Below are 19,184 nucleotides of genomic sequence, written 5' to 3' on the forward strand. Positions count from 1 at the left end.
TTTCCACTGCCAGCACAGGAATCGGCCGTACTCCCCATGCTTGGAAGAATGTGACCTGCCAGCTTCTGCCTTTCATTTCAGCAGCATCACCTCTGCCCTCCCATTGTTATCCCACAACTCCTCTCAATAGATAGTGGTACTATCTTGATGGCCATCAAAAAACCACCAGAAACTTTCATTCTCGTTGTGAAAAGTGTTTGACGGTCTCCTGCTCCCCCCCCCCCAAAAAAAACCTAGTTTCTACTTAACTACTTAATGAGACCTTGTTCTCCCATGGAGCTTGCATGCAAATGGGATGAGACAGAGAGAGGAGGGGGGCTCTCCAAACTCTGTGTGTATGTATGGGAGAGAGAGCAATCTTCAGCCAAGCTTCTGGCAGCGATGTGGGCAGCAGGAGCTGCCTGAGCAGTGAGGTGGTGGTGGGTGGAGTATGAAGCAAGGCAGGGAGGTGTGGAGTCGCCCCCCTCACCCCACTGGCTTATCTGAGCCCCTTTCCAGCCAGGCATTGAAGTGTGCAACTGCTGCTGCAGAGAGAGAGAGAGAGGGAGGGAGGGAGAGAGAGAGGGAGGGAGAAGGGGGACTTTCCAAACTCTGTGTGTGTGTTTGTATGAGAGAGTGTGCAATCTCTGCTTTAGCTGGAACATTTAAGCTACTGGCGATGGTGGCGGGGGAAGGGGGCAGGAGCCGTTTTTCTCCTTATCTTCCCCACTGAAGCAGCGGCAACCACCTAATGATTGCCCCCTCTCCAACCAGCCAGCCAGCACTGCCTGACCTGCACACTGCCTGGTCAGCCGACGCAAACCCTCGCTATTCTTTTCCTCGTCGTCCTCCCCACCCAAGCTGGAGCAGGCTCCATGGGACCGGTGCAGCGAACTCTGGCTGGCTGGACACATTTGTGAATGGCCTGGCTCCGCAGTGCATCCCCACTCCATTCAGCCTCCAAACAGTAAGGCTGGCTCACGTAAGCAAGCAGCGCACCAGGGCCACGGACGGTGTTGGTTTTTGCACTCAGCAGATTCCAATCCCACGGCCAGTCTTGGAAGCCCCACCACCCCATCCCCTCTTACCCCGGTGCTGGATAGCCATTCCTCCCACACAGACTCAGTTCCTGCACAGCCCCGCAGCCCCAGAAGAGCAGCAGCCACAGGGTGATGGGTGGGAGCAACTGGCTGGCCCCCACAGCCTCTCCCATGGCAGCAAGCTGGGCCCTCAGTGATGTATCCATGTGTGAGAAGCTGTGCTCTCTTCCTGCCCTCCTGGGGCAACTCACCTCCCTGACAGCAGCTCCTCCAGCATCCCGGCCAGAAGCGGCACTGCGAGAACTGCTTCCAGCCCCTCACACTGCTGCTTCCAGCTGGGATGATGGATGAGGAAGTAGATGAGCTGCCATCGGGGAGGCGAGCTGCCCCAGGAGGGCCAGATGAGAGCACACATTCTCACACATGGAGATGCTGCCGAGAGTCAGGCGCGAGGGAGTGGCTGCGGGGGCTGGCTGGTCACTCCTGCCCCTTGCTGATGCTGCTACCACTGCTCTTTTGTGGCACCCAAGCAGGCCAGGCGCTCTGGACCATGGATGTGCGTCAGTCTTGTAGGCTGGAAGGCTGGGGCCACACAAGAAGCCCACTTGGGAGGGAGGGAGGGAAGCCCCAGCCCACCCATTCCTGGCCAACAGCTTTGCTCCCCTAGGAAGTGATTGCTGGGATCCCCTCTCCATGTCTTTGGGCACGCGGAGCCGTCACCTGTTGCTCTTCTGGGTTCCAGCGTGCGCATGCGCACCAGCCAGCTAGTTGTTAGGAATGTAAGTCACCTAACAGTTATTTGGGTTGGAAATATATAAACTAGGATAGACATTTTAATACTATATCTTTAAGAGAATGCTAAACTGTAATTGGGTGTGGTTCCACAAATGGCCATAAGATGGAGCCAAACCTGGGTTGTTTAGTCACAGAAGAGAGCCTCAGTGAGTCTCCTTTTCTTCTGTTGGAGAGTGTTGCCGTTCCTCCTAAATGACTGTTACTGATCGTTGATGTAAGTCTGTTACTGAACTGTTCTCCTTGGAGCTGGTCGGATCGTCCAGTGATGGGTGGAGCTTCAGTCTCTGCTGTTGTAGGCTGAGCTTAATTTTCATGGGACGCCTCCTTCTTCCATCACGTGTTCAGTCCTGGCATCCCAGTTTATGCTCAGCCTTGTGCAGAGTAGGCAGATTGCGATTGTGCTCCTGGCCATTGCTTTCAGCAAAACCCTCTCGATTGAGATTTCAGCTGTTTTTCCTCAGGTTGTATCATTTCTTTATTCTTTTTACTCTCAGTTTAGCCCTGCGCCGGTTGGTTACCTTTTAATTTTTCCATTTTTTCCTCCTTCTCCCTGGGAGGCCTCCCGGCCCCAGGGGAGCCAGGGGAGGGCTAGCACCCTTTTCAGGCTGCCCCCCCCACCCTCTCCCTTTGCCTTGCTGCCGCTTGTTTTGTCTCCGTTCGTTTTAAAAGGCTCCTTTAGTTCCGTTCCCTCCCCCCCGCCTCCGATTTACTTATACAACTAATTTTCGTTTGAGCCTCGTTTCTTTGGAACTCCTTCCCCTGGGGAGTCAGATCGCCCCTAGGGAGGCCTCCATTGCTGCTGCTAGGCCCCTGCAGGCCCTCGAAGTTGCGGCCGCCATTTTGGCTCCGCCTCGTGGCCGGCCGCCATTTTGTGAGGCCTTTAGCAACCCAATCTTTACTGCGGCCTAATTTCAAGGACAGCAGGACCCGTAGGCCTGCTCTACAGTGTTTTCTGGTGGTCTTTATTTCTTCTAAGAATCATTGGAGGCTTGGATTGCTTGATTGAATTTTCTACAGTGTTTTAGCATCCGCGGCCAGCCGTAGCGGCCGCGGTAACCTATCCACCACTCCCACCCAGTTTCCTATTGTCTGGGAAGGCAGTCTGGTGCAGGCCTTGTGTATTGCCCTTCAGGGCACTTGCAGTTTCCAAACAGCCGAATTTCAAAAAAAAAAAAAAAAAAGAAGAAGAAGCAAGAGGAAAGGAAGAGGCAGCAGCTTCTTTCAAATCTCAAACAGAATAAAGGTTTTTTTCTGATCATATAATCCAAAAAAAAAAGAGAGAGAGAGAAAAGAAGCAGAAAAAAGAGTAACGCCTTTTACCAGGCCAATTCATTGATCTTAACTGATTGATCGGGGGGGGGACGCATAGCTCCCCAGGGCTCCCGGCCTTAATTGCAGGTCGACCCCTAAGGTGCCAACTACCTTACTCTTGATCCACACCGTTTTCAAGCATCCAGAATGTCAGAAGGCAATCCTTCAAAAGGCCCTTCCTTAAAGGCCAAACAAAAGACCAGACACCTGCGCAGTCAGGCTAAAGAGCCCACTAAAGCCTCCCAACAGGAGGCCCTAAGGCAACACAGGGCGCTAGAAAAAGAGATGGAAAAGCGCGCCAAACAGTCCGGTGCAGTGCTCCCAGCACCAGCCACCCCTTCTACCTCTGCTCTCCCTCCCCCTCCCGCAGTCTCTCCCTCCCTCCAGGCACAACAGGACTCCACAACGACACCCAGGAGAACTCCAGAGGCTACTTTCACGCCAACGGCCGCGGGCCTGCGACAGGAAGACACTCTACCTCAGGCGGTCCCGGAATAACTCAGAGCCTGGATGGAGTTGGCCATCCGCCAGGGGATTGCGGAGGTAATGCAGAGGATAGCCAGATCAGAGTGGCCTACACAAACCACCGAAACCGTAAGACCATCCCCTCTCCACTCCCATGAACAGATACCCCTTCAGGAGACAGGTTCTCCCTCAGTTAGGGAGGACGATGAGGAGGGGGCAGGGGATCTAGATCCGTACGCATTAGAGGGGGAGGAACAATTTGAGTTGGGGTCGCTCCCATTCGACGAACCCCTCCCGGACTCTGACCCGTCAGAGCCGGAAATGTCCGAGGACGAGGGGCTCACCCCTGACCTTCCCGCCTTCGTAGGGCTCTTTAAGCCTCAGCTTTTCAAATCACTCCTCTACAAGGCCAGGAATATCTCGGGTCTAACCACCCAAGGCCTTCCTACTCCTTCTCCCTCAGACTCGGCAGCACTAGAGGACTCCATGTTCAAGCAGCCGGTGGTGGAGGCTGAGGTCATCCCAGCCCCCCCCCCCATATTCTTGGACCTTATCTCCAAGCAACTGGCTTCCTCTACCGCCCCCCCAGCACCTTCAGCCCATGATAAGCGGTTTTTTAATCTTGACCCTGAGCTGTCCAACTTGTTAAATACTCCGGAGGTTGATGAGCCTGTCGCAAGCCTAGCCTCTTCTTCCGCCCTCAGTGACCCCCTGGAGGCCCTCAGGCCGGAAGAAAAGAGGTCGGAACTGGCCCTGCGTCGAGCTCACCAATCAGACGCGTGGGCGATCAGGGCAGCCACGGCCGCCTCATTTTTCATCAGATCTTCTATCCGCTGGCTCTGCCAGCTTAAACAACATGTCCCGACTTCTAATACACGTGCCCATCAAGACATAGCTAAGATCACTGCTGCGGCAGAGTTCTCAGCTGATGCTACTTTTCACTCCGTGAAATTCTCCTCCCGCGCCATTTCCTCACATGTCTCTGCCTGCCGCCTGCTCTGGCTAAGGCACTGGCAGGCGGATCTCAAAAATAAGATGAAATTAGCCTCCGCTCCCCTCACGGGAAATAAACTATTCGGCCCTTCCCTGGATCCTCTCCTAGTTGAAGGAAGGAACACGAAGAAGTACCTCCCATCCCTCGCCCGTAAGTCAGATCACAGACCCCTGCAGCCCTTTCGGAGGTCTTCCTTTCGTCCCTATCCCCAACCCCCCTTCCCTCCCAGATACCAAAGGCCCCCCTCCTTTGGTTCGGGACAGCCCCAGGATAGGTCTGACTCCTTTGTCAGACACAGGAGAGGGGGAAACTTTAAGAGGCCCTTTCGCGGCTCCAGCACCAGGCCCTTCAGGCGCTCCAGATAAACCTCCTGATTTAATCCCAATTGGCGGACGACTCAAATCCTTCGCCAACCAGTGGGACTCATCCACCTCAGATGCCTGGGTCAGGGATACCGTCAGATTTGGCCTTGCCCTCGAATTCCTCTCCATCCCCCCTGATTTCTACATGGCATGCCCCCTTTCTAAAAACCACACCAAACGCAGCCTCATGGAGGCAGCAATTCGGCATCTACTGGAGATACAGGCCATCCAGCCAGTCCCTCCATCCCAAAGGGGACAAGGGTTTTACTCTCACTTATTTGTGGTGCCCAAACATTCAGGGGGATGGAGAGCCATCTTGGATCTAAAACGGCTAAACCGCTACCTGGTTTATCGTAGATTCAAAATGAACACCCTACAATCCATCCTCTCGGGGGTTAGACAGGGGGATTGGTTGTCCTCCATTGACCTCTCTGAGGCATATTTACACATCCCAATCCGACCCTCCCACTACAAATTCCTGCGTTTTAGCTACAACAATCGCCACTTCCAGTACACGGCCCTCCCATTTGGACTGGCCTCTGCCCCCAGGACTTTCACCAAGATCCTGGCCGCTCTGGCTGCACACCTCAGAACCATCCCGGTACGGCTCCACTGCTACCTGGATGATATTCTCATCCTATCCTCCTCCAGGGATCAGGCTACCAGGGACACCTTCATTACCCTCTCCGCCCTCCAGGAACACGGCTTCCAAATAAATTGGAAGAAAAGCCAGCTCACCCCTTCCACCAGGTTACCCCATCTGGGAACCATCATAGACACAGTTAGGGCAAGGGTGTTCATCTCTCCAGAGAGGATACTCAGCATCCAGCAATCAGTAAAACTTATCAGACGGCTAAAGAAGGTCCCTCTCCTGGAACTATCAAAATTACTAGGGAAAATGATTTCTTGTATTTCCGGTATCCCCTGGGCTCGATTCCACTCCAGGTCCCTCCAGTGGTTCCTGCTCCCGTACCAAAGAGCCGGCTCCAGCAACTCCTGATGCAAGGTCAAGGTCTCGCCAAGGGTTCTCACCTCCCTCCTTTGGTGGAACAAGGTGTCGATCAACAAGGGCTGCCCCCTCAAGAAGCCCCCAAGAATCACCGTTGTTAAGCCTGGATTCCCCAACGGGTGTTAAGGAAAACAAACTAAACAGAACGTGCAGCGAAGTCAGATAGGAAGACAGGTAAATGTGTGAGATAAGTTTTCCAGTTAACACGCAGTAAAAATACAGATACGCTTGTGCTATCAAAAGTATAGTTTATTCCATTTAAGAAGTATAGCATAGTCAAATAAACGGTCCATTAGTCATATATCAATTTCAGTCAAGTCTTGTCGAGGATACTCTAATTGCAAAGTCCGTGTCGAATAGCCAGTGTCAGTACACATATAATAAATCTGTCCAAAACTTATCTTCTCTCCGTTGAGAAATATCTTCAAAGTAATCCAACACTTCTTCTCCTCCCCGATCCAGCAAGAATGCAGTCTTCAATAAGCCAGCCAGTAAGAGCCAGAGAGTGCCTTGCTGCTTATATAGTACTTTTACAGCTGCACCCTTAATTACATTCCTTTAGCTTAAAGTCACATACACTTTATCTGACAAACCATGATTCATCATTTTATTATCTTTACCCAAAACAGTTAGGGTAAAACAATGTTATCCCTAACATTCTCCCCTTTTGGGTAATAATAATAAATATTACAATAATATATCCATTTACACTTTCAAATCATAATTGTCACAACTCTCTTTAAATTTTACAACACCTTGAGCTTTTGTAAACTGGTCTGCAATATTTTCTTCCGTCATGCAGTACTCAAGTTTAATTAGACCATTTTTACAGATTCTCTAACATTTAAGTATCTTAAATCAGTATGCTTTGATCTAGTCTTTACAGCAATATTAGTAGCTAATTGTATAGCTGCCTGGTTGTCCTCGTATACAATAATAGAATCTTTAACAGTTATACCCATGTCTAATAATAACTGTTTGTACAGAATTAAGTCAGTGCATAGTAATGACAGACATGAAAATTCTGCTTCCATCGTTGACAAGCTAATATGCTGTTGTCTGATTGACCTCCACCCTATTAAAGTCTTACCAAATAATATAGCCATCCCAGATGTTGATTTTCTAGTGTTTATGTCAGTTGCAAAACTTGCATCTGCATAGGCACTAAGATTCAAATCACCTTTTGGCTCTAGATACAATGCATGGTGCATTGTTCCTTTAAGTTATCTTAAAATTCTCTTTAATGCTTGCCAATGACATTGATGTGGATCATTATTATATCGTGCCAGCTGATTAACACTATAAGCTATATCTGGCCTTGACCAATTGCTTATATATGATAAGCTACCAATCAAAGATTGATATATGGTCTTATCAAATTTGGGACTTTGAGCATCCATTTTGCAAATTTCCTGACTCATTGGAGTCTTTGCAGGCTTACAAAGTTCCATTTTATACAATTTAATTAATTGGCAAATTTTATCCTCTTGAGATATCTTAAATCCTTTTGTGGTTTTGGTAATTGTCAATCCTAGATACTTTTTAATTTCACCTAAATGCTTTAATTTTATCCTTTTGGCTAATAATGAAATAATCTCAGTAGCTTCATTATTGGTCTTAGTAATCAAAGCAATATCATCTGTAAATAATAACAATAATGACACCGTTCCATTATTTTCTCTTTTAAACATACATGGATCTGCTAAACCAGATTTAAACCCTATATTGTTTAATTCTTTCACAATATATTGGTTCCATTCATAGCCAGATTGTTTCAATCCATATAAACTCTTCTTGAGTTTCCAACAATCATTGCTATTTACTTTATTATCTTTTATACCAACTGGTTTTTTCAAATATATTGTATGCTGCAATGGTGCATGCAGATATGCAGTTTCTACGTCTAAATGGTTAACTATATAATTCTTCTTAGCTGCCCATACTAAAGCGGCTCTTAAAGTTGTAGCCTTAAGATTTGGTGCAAATACCTCATCATAATCATATGTATTTTGGTTAAATCCTTGTGCTACTAACCTAGCCTTATAAGTTACTTTCCCATTATTTCCAGTCTTTACTTTAAATATCCATTTGCACCCTATGGATTTTTCTCCTGGAGGTAATTTGGTTTCTTCATAAACCTTCATTTCCTTTAATGAATTTAACTCTTTTTCCATTGCCTTTTGCCAATTTTCCTGATCCTTAGCAGGATACATCTTAAGTTCATCTATGCTAGTAGGAACCTTATTTACTTGGCAAATAATACTTGCCTGATATCTATCAGGTAGTCTGGTTATACGCGTTGTGCGTCTAGGTATAACAGGACTTACAGGTGGACTTTCTTTTATTTCCTGTTCTTGACTATCTATCTCTTCTTGATCAATTATTTCCTCTTGATCTGATTCTATTTGCTCTTCATGGACTTCTTCTTTAATTGGACTTTTCTTATAACTAGTCTTTTCTTTCTGCCTCTTGTAGTGTTCTATAATAACATCATTATCTGAATCCTGCTCTAATCTATTCCATCCTATATGTTCTAGGAATTGTGCACTAGCACTGCAGTATACTCTAGATGTACCTGGTTCCCAGAATCTATAAGATCTATGGTTTGCTTGATATCCAACAAAAATTAATCGTTTAGCTCTACGTTGTCCTTTGTGCCTGAGTTGTGTAGGAATATGCACCCATGCTGGTGCACCAAATGTGTGAATATAACTCAAATCAGGTTTCCTACCATGCCACAGAGTGAATGGTAATTCACCTGTTGTTGAATTAACAACATTGTTTAATATGTGATTCCCACACATTATAGCTTCTCCCCACAAATTGTCAGGTAATCCAGAATCAGATAACATTGTCCTTCCCATTGATTGCAGTGTTTGACCTCGTCTCTCTATAAACGCATTATGTTGAGGCCTATATGGTGCAGACTTTTTATGTTGAATACTTGCCATTCTAAGTCTATTCTGGAATTTATTATTTGTAAATTCCGCACCATTATCTGTTATAAGAGTTACTAATTTCTTTTTAGTTTTTCTCTCTGCAAATTTTAACCAATTAAAGAAATTTGTATACGTTTCAGTTTTTCTCTTCATTAAAAAACAGAAACCATACCTAGAATAGTGGTCCATTATGCTTAATATGTATCTAGCACCACCTACACTTGGCTTTTTAGGACCTATTATATCGGCAAATACTACCTCTAAAGGCTCTATGGCAGTAAATCCATCAACTCTATTTGCCGGTATAACTTTGCTTTTGTTTTGATTACAAGCAGAACATTGCAAATACTTATTACAAGGTTTCAAACTTATTCCTTTAGATAGTTGAACAGTTCTCTTAATCATTTTAAAATTTAAATGACCTAGCCGTCGGTGTAACAAGTGAATACATTCATCATGTGGTTTCTTATTTTAGCCACCTCTAAACCATTATCATTTAACACATATAAGTCACCTCTTAACGTTGCAGTAATTTTCTTACCTTCTTTTTCAATTAAACAAGTATCTCCCTTAAAGGTAACTATGTATCCTAATCTAACCAACATTCTAACAGAAAGCAAATTAAATTTAAGTTGAGGTACATATAACATTTTTATGTTCTCATTTATACTAGAACAATGAGCAATACCTTGACCTTTTGCCTTCATTTTCCATCCGTTTGCCAATGAGATATGTTGTGAACTCATGGACATTTTTACAAATTTTTTGTTATCATTTGTAATACAGTGGGACGCACCACTGTCAACCACCCATAAATTATTTTTTACAACTCCGTTACTATACATTGCTAACTCATAATTCTTATTTCTTCTTTGTTGGCTTACAGCATTCTGGCTTGCATTCTGGCGCTTTGGTTTCTTACAAAATCTTGCAAAATGTCCTCTCCCTCCACAATTAAAACACTTTTTAATTGCGAATGCAGTAGGAGATTCATTATTTTCCTTTTGAGGTTGCTCCCTCCTTAACTGATCTCTTTCAAGTCTTCTTCTGGCCTCTTCAATCAATCTGCCAGTGATATCAGTTAAAGTTAGGCTTTCTTTAGGCAATATTTCAAGGGAAGTTACGTAGTCATCAAAACTTTCGTCTAATGAAGATAGAATTATGTAGACCTGGTGTAGCTCAGAGAAATTTAACTCCTTCTCATGAAGTTCTTGAAAAATGCTTTTCATAGTATTCAAATGACTCAGCATATCACCATTCTTTTGGAGATACGTGCGGAAAAGCTTCCGTGTTAGATTTATGTGAGCACCAACGTTATCTCGGACATAAATCCTCCTCAGTTTTTGCCAACACCCAACAGCAGTTTGCTCTCCGCGTATATGAACAAGCTGTTGATCAGTTAATGTTAATCCTATGATGCAAAGTGCTTGTTCATTTTTCTGTTTAAATTCTTCTATCTTTTGACTATCTTCCTCATCTTCAGGATCCCATTCTTCTACGTTTGGTGGATTTTCAATTATGTTCCACAGACCTTCTCTTCGTAGAAGTAGACTACATTTCATAGACCATGAAACATAGTTTGTTCCATCCAGCTTGGATATAAGGGACAAACTCTGTAGACTGACTTGTGCCATGTTTCACTATATGGATATAAAACTATAATTGATAAAACACAGCTGTCTGTTTACTGTAACGTGTAACAACACAAAATCTCACTTTTTACATAAACCTGTTTTTATCCAAGTTAAACTGACTTTGCAGTCTCTCTGGGCCCATAACCAGTGTTAAGCCTGGATTCCCCAACGGGTGTTAAGGAAAACAAACTAAACAGAATGTGCAGCGAAGTCAGATAGGAAGACAGGTAAATGTGTGAGATAAGTTTTCCAGTTAACACGCAGTAAAAATACAGATACGCTTGTGCTATCAAAAGTATAGTTTATTCCATTTAAGAAGTATAGCATAGTCAAATAAACGGTCCATTAGTCATATATCAATTTCAGTCAAGTCTTGTCGAGGATACTCTAATTACAAAGTCCGTGTCGAATAGCCAGTGTCAGTACACATATAATAAATCTGTCTAAAACTTATCTTCTCTCCGTTGAGAAATATCTTCAAAGTAATCCAACACTTCTTCTCCTCCCCGATCCAGCAAGAATGCAGTCTTCAATAAGCCAGCCAGTAAGAGCCAGAGAGTGCCTTGCTGCTTATATAGTACTTTTACAGCTGCACCCTTAATTACATTCCTTTAGCTTAAAGTCACATACACTTTATCTGACAAACCATGATTCATCATTCATCTTTACCCAAAACAGTTAGGGTAAAACAATGTTATCCCTAACAACCGTCACCACAGACGCCAGTCTGTCTGGATGGGGCGCCCATCTGCGGTCCAGCACAGCTCAGGGAAAATGGTCAGCCACAGAGAGCAGGTGCAATATAAATTGGCTAGAGCTTCAGGCCATCCACCTGGCTCTCCGCTGCTTCCTCCCTCAGTTAAAGGGTTGTCACGTTCTCATCCTTACAGACAACATAACAGCAAAGGCTCATATCAACAGGCAAGGGGGCACCCAGTCAAAGAGTCTAATGAGGGAGACCGAGCGCCTCTGCTGATGGGCGGAGTCACACCTTCTTTCTCTCACAGCAGATCACATCTCGGGCATCGACAACACCCGAGCAGATTGGTTGAGCAGGGCCACCATAGACCAGGCGGAGTGGCGCCTTCACCCAGCCCTGTTCAGGGAAGCAGCCGTGATTTTTGGCCTGCCAGTAATACACCTGTTCGCCTCTCCATCCAATGCCCAACTCCCTCGGTTCATCTCCAGATTCCCGACACCAGGGGCAGAGAACTACAATGCCTTACGATGCCCGTGGCCCTCTGGCCTCCTTTATGCCTTTCCTCCTCTGGCTCTGGTCCCCAGAGTCATCCAGAAGATACTCCACGAGAGGGCGGAACTGATCCTGGTAGCTCCTTATTGGCCCCGTCGCTCCTGGTTCGCGGACCTCCGCAGTCTTTCCAAAGCCCCCCCTTGGAGGATACCAGCAGACAGGATCTCCCTGTCCCAAGGCCCCCTTCTCCACCCGGACCCCCAATGGCTCCAACTAGCCGTTTGGAGGTTGAGCGGGAACCTCTGAGGAGAGAGAACCTTTCCACTGAGGTTATTAATACCATCTTAGCAGCCCGGCGTCCCTCCACTACAAGGATTTATGACGCCACTTGGGACTCCTTCCGCAAGTGGTGTTCTAGTCTCCACATCGACCCAAAGGTACCGTCAGTCGCCCAAATCCTTGACTTCCTCCAAGAGGGGCTCAGTAAGGGTCTATCCCCCAATACACTAAGGCGTCAGGTGGCAGCCCTATCCACCGTCATTTCCTGCGAAAAGGTCTCCTCCCTCTCTCACCATCCCCGCATCCAAGCCTTTCTGAAAGGGGCCACGAACTTACGTCCACCATCCATTCACCGTTATCCCACTTAGGACCTCAATAAGGTCCTGATTTCTCTCACTAGGCCACCCTTTGAACCTCTGAGAGAGGTGCCTCTCCAGTTCCTGTCTTATAAAGTAGTATTCCTGGTCGCTATCACATCAGCTCGTAGGATTTCAGAGATCGCTGCTCTATCAATTAGAAAGGATCTTTGCGTCTTCCACACAGACCGGGTAGTCCTCCGACTCGACCCTTCCTTCTTACCAAAAATTAACTCAGTCTTCCACAGGGCTCAGGAACTTATTCTCCCTAACTTTTGCCCCAGGCCAACCCATGAAAGGGAGACCCTATGGCACACCTTAGACGTTAGACGGGCCCTGCGAATCTATATTAAACGCACACAGTCCTTTCGTAAATCCGAGGCCATGTTTATATCCTTCCAACCAAAGTCACAGGGACTCAAGGTACCTTCCACCACCATAGGCCGTTGGATCAGGGCGGCCATTTCCAAGGCGTACCAGGTCCAGGCCCTACAAGTGCCCAAGGGAATTACGGCTCACTCAACTAGGAGTGCGGCTACCTCAGCTGCCTGGGCTACCCAGGCCCCAATACTAGACATCTGTCGGGCAGCAACGTGGGCATCCCCGTCGCCCTTCATCAGGCACTATAAGATTGACAGGTACGCAGCGGCGGAGGCCTCCTTCAGAAGAAGGGTCCTCCAGAAGGTGCTTAGGGATACTGATGAGTCAACAGACCAGACGGTGTCCCCCCCCATAGGACAGGCCCCAGCTTTGGTATGTCCCATCACTGGACGATCCGACCAGCTCCAAGGAGAATGGGCGTTGGTCCTTACCTGACACGCCACTTCTCTGGGAGCTGGGAGGATCGTCCAGCCCCTCCCTTTTCTTTCTTGTCTATTTCACTGTCTGGAGGGGGGTCTTGCTTTTTGGCCAGTGCACTTTAAGTTTAGTAAGAGGAGGGCACGACTGCCGGGACTCCTTGTCTTCGCATAAACTGGGACGCCAGGACTGGACACGTGATGGAAGAAGGAGGCGTCCCATGGAAATTAAGCTCAGCCTACAACAGCAGAGACTGAAGTTCCACCCATCACTGGACGATCCTCCCAGCTCCCAGAGAAGTGGCATGTCAGGTAAGGACCAACGCCCATTTTTGATTCTGGACTTTGATAATTGGATTATCCCTGAACTGAACACTGACTGCTTTACCTGTGAATGACTTGGACTGCTTTTCTTGGACTGTGCTTAAACGTTTATTGGAAGTAAAAACCTACATTTACTGTACAATGTATCTTTGTGCTGTGTGTGTATTATTCAACACTACTCTTCACTACGTCTCCCTGTATGCGCTCATTCTCCTAACGAGGAATTACCTCAACATTGGTCTTCAGAAACCTGAAAACCAGGTGGCTGCCACGCATGCATGTGCTGGAACCCGGAAAAGCAACAGAGATGGCTCCACGTGCCTGGAGAGATGGCTCTGCGTGCCATTTCTGATACGCATGCCATAGGTTCGCCATCATGGACATAGGCTATAGTAGTAGAAGCCTGCAAGCCTGAAAGGTAAAAAATATTTTACTTTTCTTCCCTTTTATAACCTTCTGAGTCCAAGGGCCTGGAAGGTGTTTTGGAGGATTCCAGAGGCTCAGTTTTGGACCTGGAAGGCCTCCCAGAGGACTCCCATTTTTGCTAGCAGAGGCACCGCAGGCTGGTCCTTGCTATTTCCAGACCAGCTCCATGGGCCAGATCTAAACACCCCACGGGCCAGATCCAACCTGCGGTCTTGAGTTTGACACCCCTGACCTAGTATGTTAGGTTGCAAGATATTATGTTTTTGTGGCTAACTTATTTTTCTGAGATATTTGTACTATGTCTCTTCTATCAACTTGTTGAACTTTCATAAAGATATGTTGATCCTTGGCATTCAGAATTCTGACTTGTAGGCTTTGTGACACCTGAATGGGATATTCTTGATCAATTGGGGCACATTTTACAGCACACATTTTGAGGAATACCATATTTTAAGTATAAATACTGTATATGGTGTTGACTTTTTATTCCCAAAATATTAGTTTATACTTTTCTGAGAAACATTCTCTACCCTATCTCATTCTGTCATTGTTCAATTAACTACTACAGTTAGCACATTGTGGGAGCTTCTAAGTTTCTTCTGCATGCAGAAGACAATGCAGCAGCGTCTACAAGTGACAAATATCTGGGACAGAAAAAGTTTTTTGAAGAATCAGACCAGTATTCACTATCCTTTCCAAAACTCCATGGAGAATATTGATTTAAATACTTGCGCTATAATTATTGTATTTGAGGAAAGTTTTGTTTACATTGGAGAACAGTGAAAAGTTTCCTTCAGTTTTTATTTCATTCATTTTTGGTAAGGTATCTGGCAATTTTGTATGTGTACAGAAGAGAATGATGGTAAGAGACCTGAATCCAATGAATGATTACTGTCATTTCTCTGATTTAGTGGATCATATAAAAAGTGTGAGATATCTAGAAGAAGTCTGAAAAGAAATATTTCTTCAAAATTGTGATTCTTGCTTGAAAAGGATCAGTCCTTGTTGTGATTTGTGGGACTGGATTTTTGCAAATGTAATAGAAGAGGTTCAAATAGCATGCCCAAGATTATTAAAATTCTTGGTGAAATTGAACATTTTCCTGTCATACATGACATAATTGACCTCGAAAGCTCCATTAGAGAATGTGTGAAAAGGTATTATTTCTGTCCATATCCTGACTTTCAAAGCTGTAAAACTTGGCTTGTAAAACTGTGCTATTTTCTGTTAGATTCATCCATTTCCTGGTGTTAGTACTGGTAACCATCTATGGTCTTAGTTACATAAGGCGTACCTCAAGGACAGATACTTACAACAATGTATTGAATGATATTAATCTTGCTTAAAATTAATTAATGGAATAATTCAAATACACTGCTCAAAAAAATAAAGGGAACACAAAAATAAGACATCCTAGATCTGAATGAATGAAATATTCTTATTAAATACTTTGTTCATTACATAGTTGAATGTGCTGACAACAAAATCACACAAAAATTATCAATGGAAATCAAATTTAGCAACCCATGGAGGTCTGAATTTGGAGTTACACTCAAAATTAAAGTGGAAAAAAACACTACAGGCTGACCCAACTTTGATGTAATGTCCTAAAAACAAGTCAAAATGAGGCTCAGTAGTGTGTGTGTCTGTATGACCTCCCTACAACACCTGGGCATGCTCCTGATGAGGTGGCGGATGGTCTCCTGAGGGATCTCCTCCCACACCTGGACTAAAGCATCCCCAACTCCTGAACAGTCTGTGGTGCAACATGGCATTGGTGGATGGAGCAAGACATGATGTCCCAGATGTGCTCAATTGGATTCAGGTCTGGAGAACGGGCAGGCCAGTCCATAGCATCAATGCCTTCGTCTTGCAGGAACTGCTGACACACTCCAGCCACATGAGGTCTAGCATTGTCGTGCATTAGGAGGAACCCAGGGCCAACCGCACCAGCATATGGTCTCACAAGGGGTCTGAGGATCTCATCTCGGTACCTAATGGCAGTCGGGCTACCTCTGGCGAGCACATGGAGGGCTGTGCGGCCCCCTAAAGAAATGCCATCCCACACCATTACTGACCCACTGCCAAACCGGTCATGCTGGAGGATGTTGCAGGCAGCAGAACATTTTCCACGGCGTCTCCAGACCCTGTCAAACCTGTCACATGTGCTCAGTGTGGACCTGCTTTCATCTGTGAAGAGCACAGGGCACCAGTGGCGAATTTGTCAATCTTGGTGTTCTCTGGCAAATGTCAAACATCCTGCACGGTGTTGGGCTATAAGCACAACCCCTACCTGTGGACGTCGGGCCCTCATACCACCCTCATGGAGTCTGTTTCTGACCGTTTGAGCAGCCACATGCACATTTGTGGCCCACTGGAGGTCATTTTGCAGGGCTCTGGCAGTGCTCCTCCTGTCCCTCCTTGCACAAAGGCAGAGGTAGCGGTCCTGATGCTGGGTTGTTGCCCTCCTACGGCCTCCTCCACGTCTCCTGATGTACTGGCCTGTCCCCTGGTAGTGCCTCCATGCTCTGGACACTACGCTGACAGACACAGCAAACCTTCTTGTCACAGCTCGCATTGATGTGCCATCCTGGACTACCTGAGCCACTTGTGTGGGTTGTAGACTCTGTCTCATGCTCCCACTAGAGTGAAAGCACCGCCAGCATTCAAAAGTGACCAAACCATCAGCCAGAAAGCATAGGAACTGAGAAGTGGTCTGTGGTCACCGCCTGCTGAACCACTCCTTTATTGGGGATGTCTTTCTAACTGCCTCTGCTTTCCACCTGTTGTCTATTCCATTTGCACAACAGCATGTGAAATTGATTGTCAATCAGTGTTGCTACCTAAGTGGACAGTTTGATTTCACAGAAGTGTGATTGACTTGGAGTTACATTGTGTTGTTTAAGTGTTCTCTTTATTTTTTTGAGCAGTGTATATTTGGATGCCAACAAGCTCTGACACTATTTAAAAATATCATTTTTGTTAGAGTGCTTTGAGTACATATTAATTAAATATTATAAAAGCCAAGGGCTTTGAACATCTTTATGTCACTAACAGAAAGAAACACTATCTTTTTTTCTTTTACTGTTAATTCTTACTTTGGAAATCAGGAATCTTAAACACGAACTATTACAACAGTGTGAACAATCCAAACCATTACTAGAGTAACATTTGAGCGTAACAAAATATTAGTTTTGTGAGTTGTATAGAAAAACTTTTATTAAAGATGAACCTACAAGAAGAAATTGGCACATTTATCAAAAGGGAACTAAAATTGCACTTATTAATAATTAAGATGTACTTTAAAGTCTTTGACTAAAGATGTTCTGATTATAAACTTATTTAAATGGATTAAAGTTAGAGTCTTCTTTACATCAAGTAGAGGATTTTGGAATTTGGGTGGCAGAATTATTTACATAGTAAAAAAACAACCTCTGTTGTATAATGGTACTACATGCTGCTCTTAGCAAAATAGTTTGGTTGTGGAGCAGTTGTGTGATGCTGAAATACGTAATTCATTTTTATTTCAAGAATGAAAAGCAAATTTTGCGAGTGGGGAAAAATCATTTGAGGTCTTCAAAGAGAGAGTGAATTATCATCTGTCAGAAATGCTTTAGTGGAGCCTGCACTGAGCAGGTGATTGGACTACAATAATGATATCTGTGGTCTCTTCCAACTCTGTGATTCTGCAGATTTATAAGAGAAAAATAAAATTTTGAAAAGGCTGAAAGAAGTTCTGTTCATTTTCATGTTCTCAACAGTCGCAGAGAATATTGATGATGTAAGGGTACAGAAGAATAAATTTGATTATGCTATTAGCTATTTCTTATTTTCAGCAGTGAGTCTCGGGAAGACAGATCTGATAATCAGTGATTTGGATAAATCAGTTACTGTTAAGAGTCTGGTTTAGCATGTTTTTAGTGTTATATATTGTGATCTTATAGCTTATTAGATGTGTATCCCTAGATACATTTCAAAATAGTTTAACATATTCCAGCAATCCTAAAAGTTGATAGGTTGGACATAAAAAAAAAATCTGAACTTAACCTTTCTTTTCCTCCAGGGAGAGCCAAAACCATTTCTACAGCAACTGGGAATCAACCTGGGTCAGATCATAGCAACCGAGAAGGATCTAGTCAACGAGTACCACGGCAGTCAAGTGCCAGCAGGCTGCCGAAGACTGGATGTCCTGTGAAAAATACATAGATACCTAGAAAATGGCTAATAAATTATTCTGATTTTCCAAAATGTCAAACACTGTTCATTCCAGGAAAGCCAATGACTAGAATACTATGAAAAGTTCTAACAATTAAAAAATATAATGAGCCTGTCCGATTTAATTTCTTGTTCAGTTTAAATATCAGGCAGTACAGAATATACTGTTTCTGTATTTCTTGTATTACTGTTTATGATTATATGTAGCTTTGCTACTTGTTAATTTCTGTTGGAGAAAATTTCTTTTTTGAAATTAAGATAAATAAATATCTTGTCTCCTATGGAATCCATGAGCTTATTCACAGAACATTTTTGGCAGTACAAGTAGGCCTTGACTTACAACCACAATTAAGTCAAAAATTTCTGTTGCTAAGCAAAACATTTGTTAAGTGAATTTTGCCCCATTTTATGACCTTTCTTGCCACAGTTGTTAAGTGAATCTCTGCAGATTCTGCAAGTTAGTAACATGGTTAAGTGAATCTGGCTTTGCTTGTGAGAAGGTTGCAAAAGGTGACCCCAGGAAACTGCAACCATCATAAACATGAACCAGTTGCCAAGCATCTGAATTTTGGTCATGTGACCATTGGGATGCTGCAACAGTCATGAGCGTGAAAAAGAGTCACAAGTCCCTTTTTCCAGTGCTGTTGTAACTTTCAGTGGTCACTAAATGAACTGTTGTAAGTCAAGGACTACCTGTAGTACAGAAGTGATTTGCCATTGTCTTCTTCCATAAATGAACGAATGAAAATCTATCTCCCTCTTCAGTCAAGCCTATGGCTCTGGGATTTTCTGATGGACTTTTATGCAAATGCTAATCAGATCTGACCTTGCATAATTTTTCCAAGATTAGCCAAAGCTGGTTGGATACAGAATTATTGGATGGATGCCATCTTTCACCCAATAGGCAGCCAACCCTAAATCCTGAATTCTATGCAAATGATTTTGGGAATAAATTCAGTAAGAATTAGGGTTATTTCAGTCTGCTGCTGCATTCCTGAAACATATTTATTAACGAATACAGAACAAAGATGCAAATGCAATTCTAAGCTCATTTAGCCTGTTAAACA

The 19,184-nt window shown here is 44.6% G+C and overlaps 1 protein-coding gene across 2 annotated transcripts in view; it reads left to right on the forward strand.

Moving 5' to 3' along the window:
• Nucleotides 1-18,403, forward strand: part of LOC113421448 (mitotic-spindle organizing protein 2A-like) — a 57,122-nt gene extending 38,719 nt beyond the window's left edge. For both annotated transcript variants that reach the window (XM_087962522.1, XM_026681832.2), the window contains one exon: nt 17,966-18,403. In XM_087962522.1, coding sequence (XP_087818648.1) covers nt 17,966-18,108 — 143 coding nt within the window. In that variant the 3' untranslated portion in view covers nt 18,109-18,403. The remainder of the gene's footprint in view (nt 1-17,965) is intronic.
• Nucleotides 18,404-19,184: the final 781 nt, after the last annotated feature.

Source organism: Notechis scutatus, chromosome 3, assembly GCF_049901735.1.
Source record: "Notechis scutatus isolate UNSWTSFEM ecotype Mainland chromosome 3, rNotScu1.2, whole genome shotgun sequence".
In the NCBI taxonomy this organism is placed as follows: domain Eukaryota; kingdom Metazoa; phylum Chordata; class Lepidosauria; order Squamata; family Elapidae; genus Notechis; species Notechis scutatus.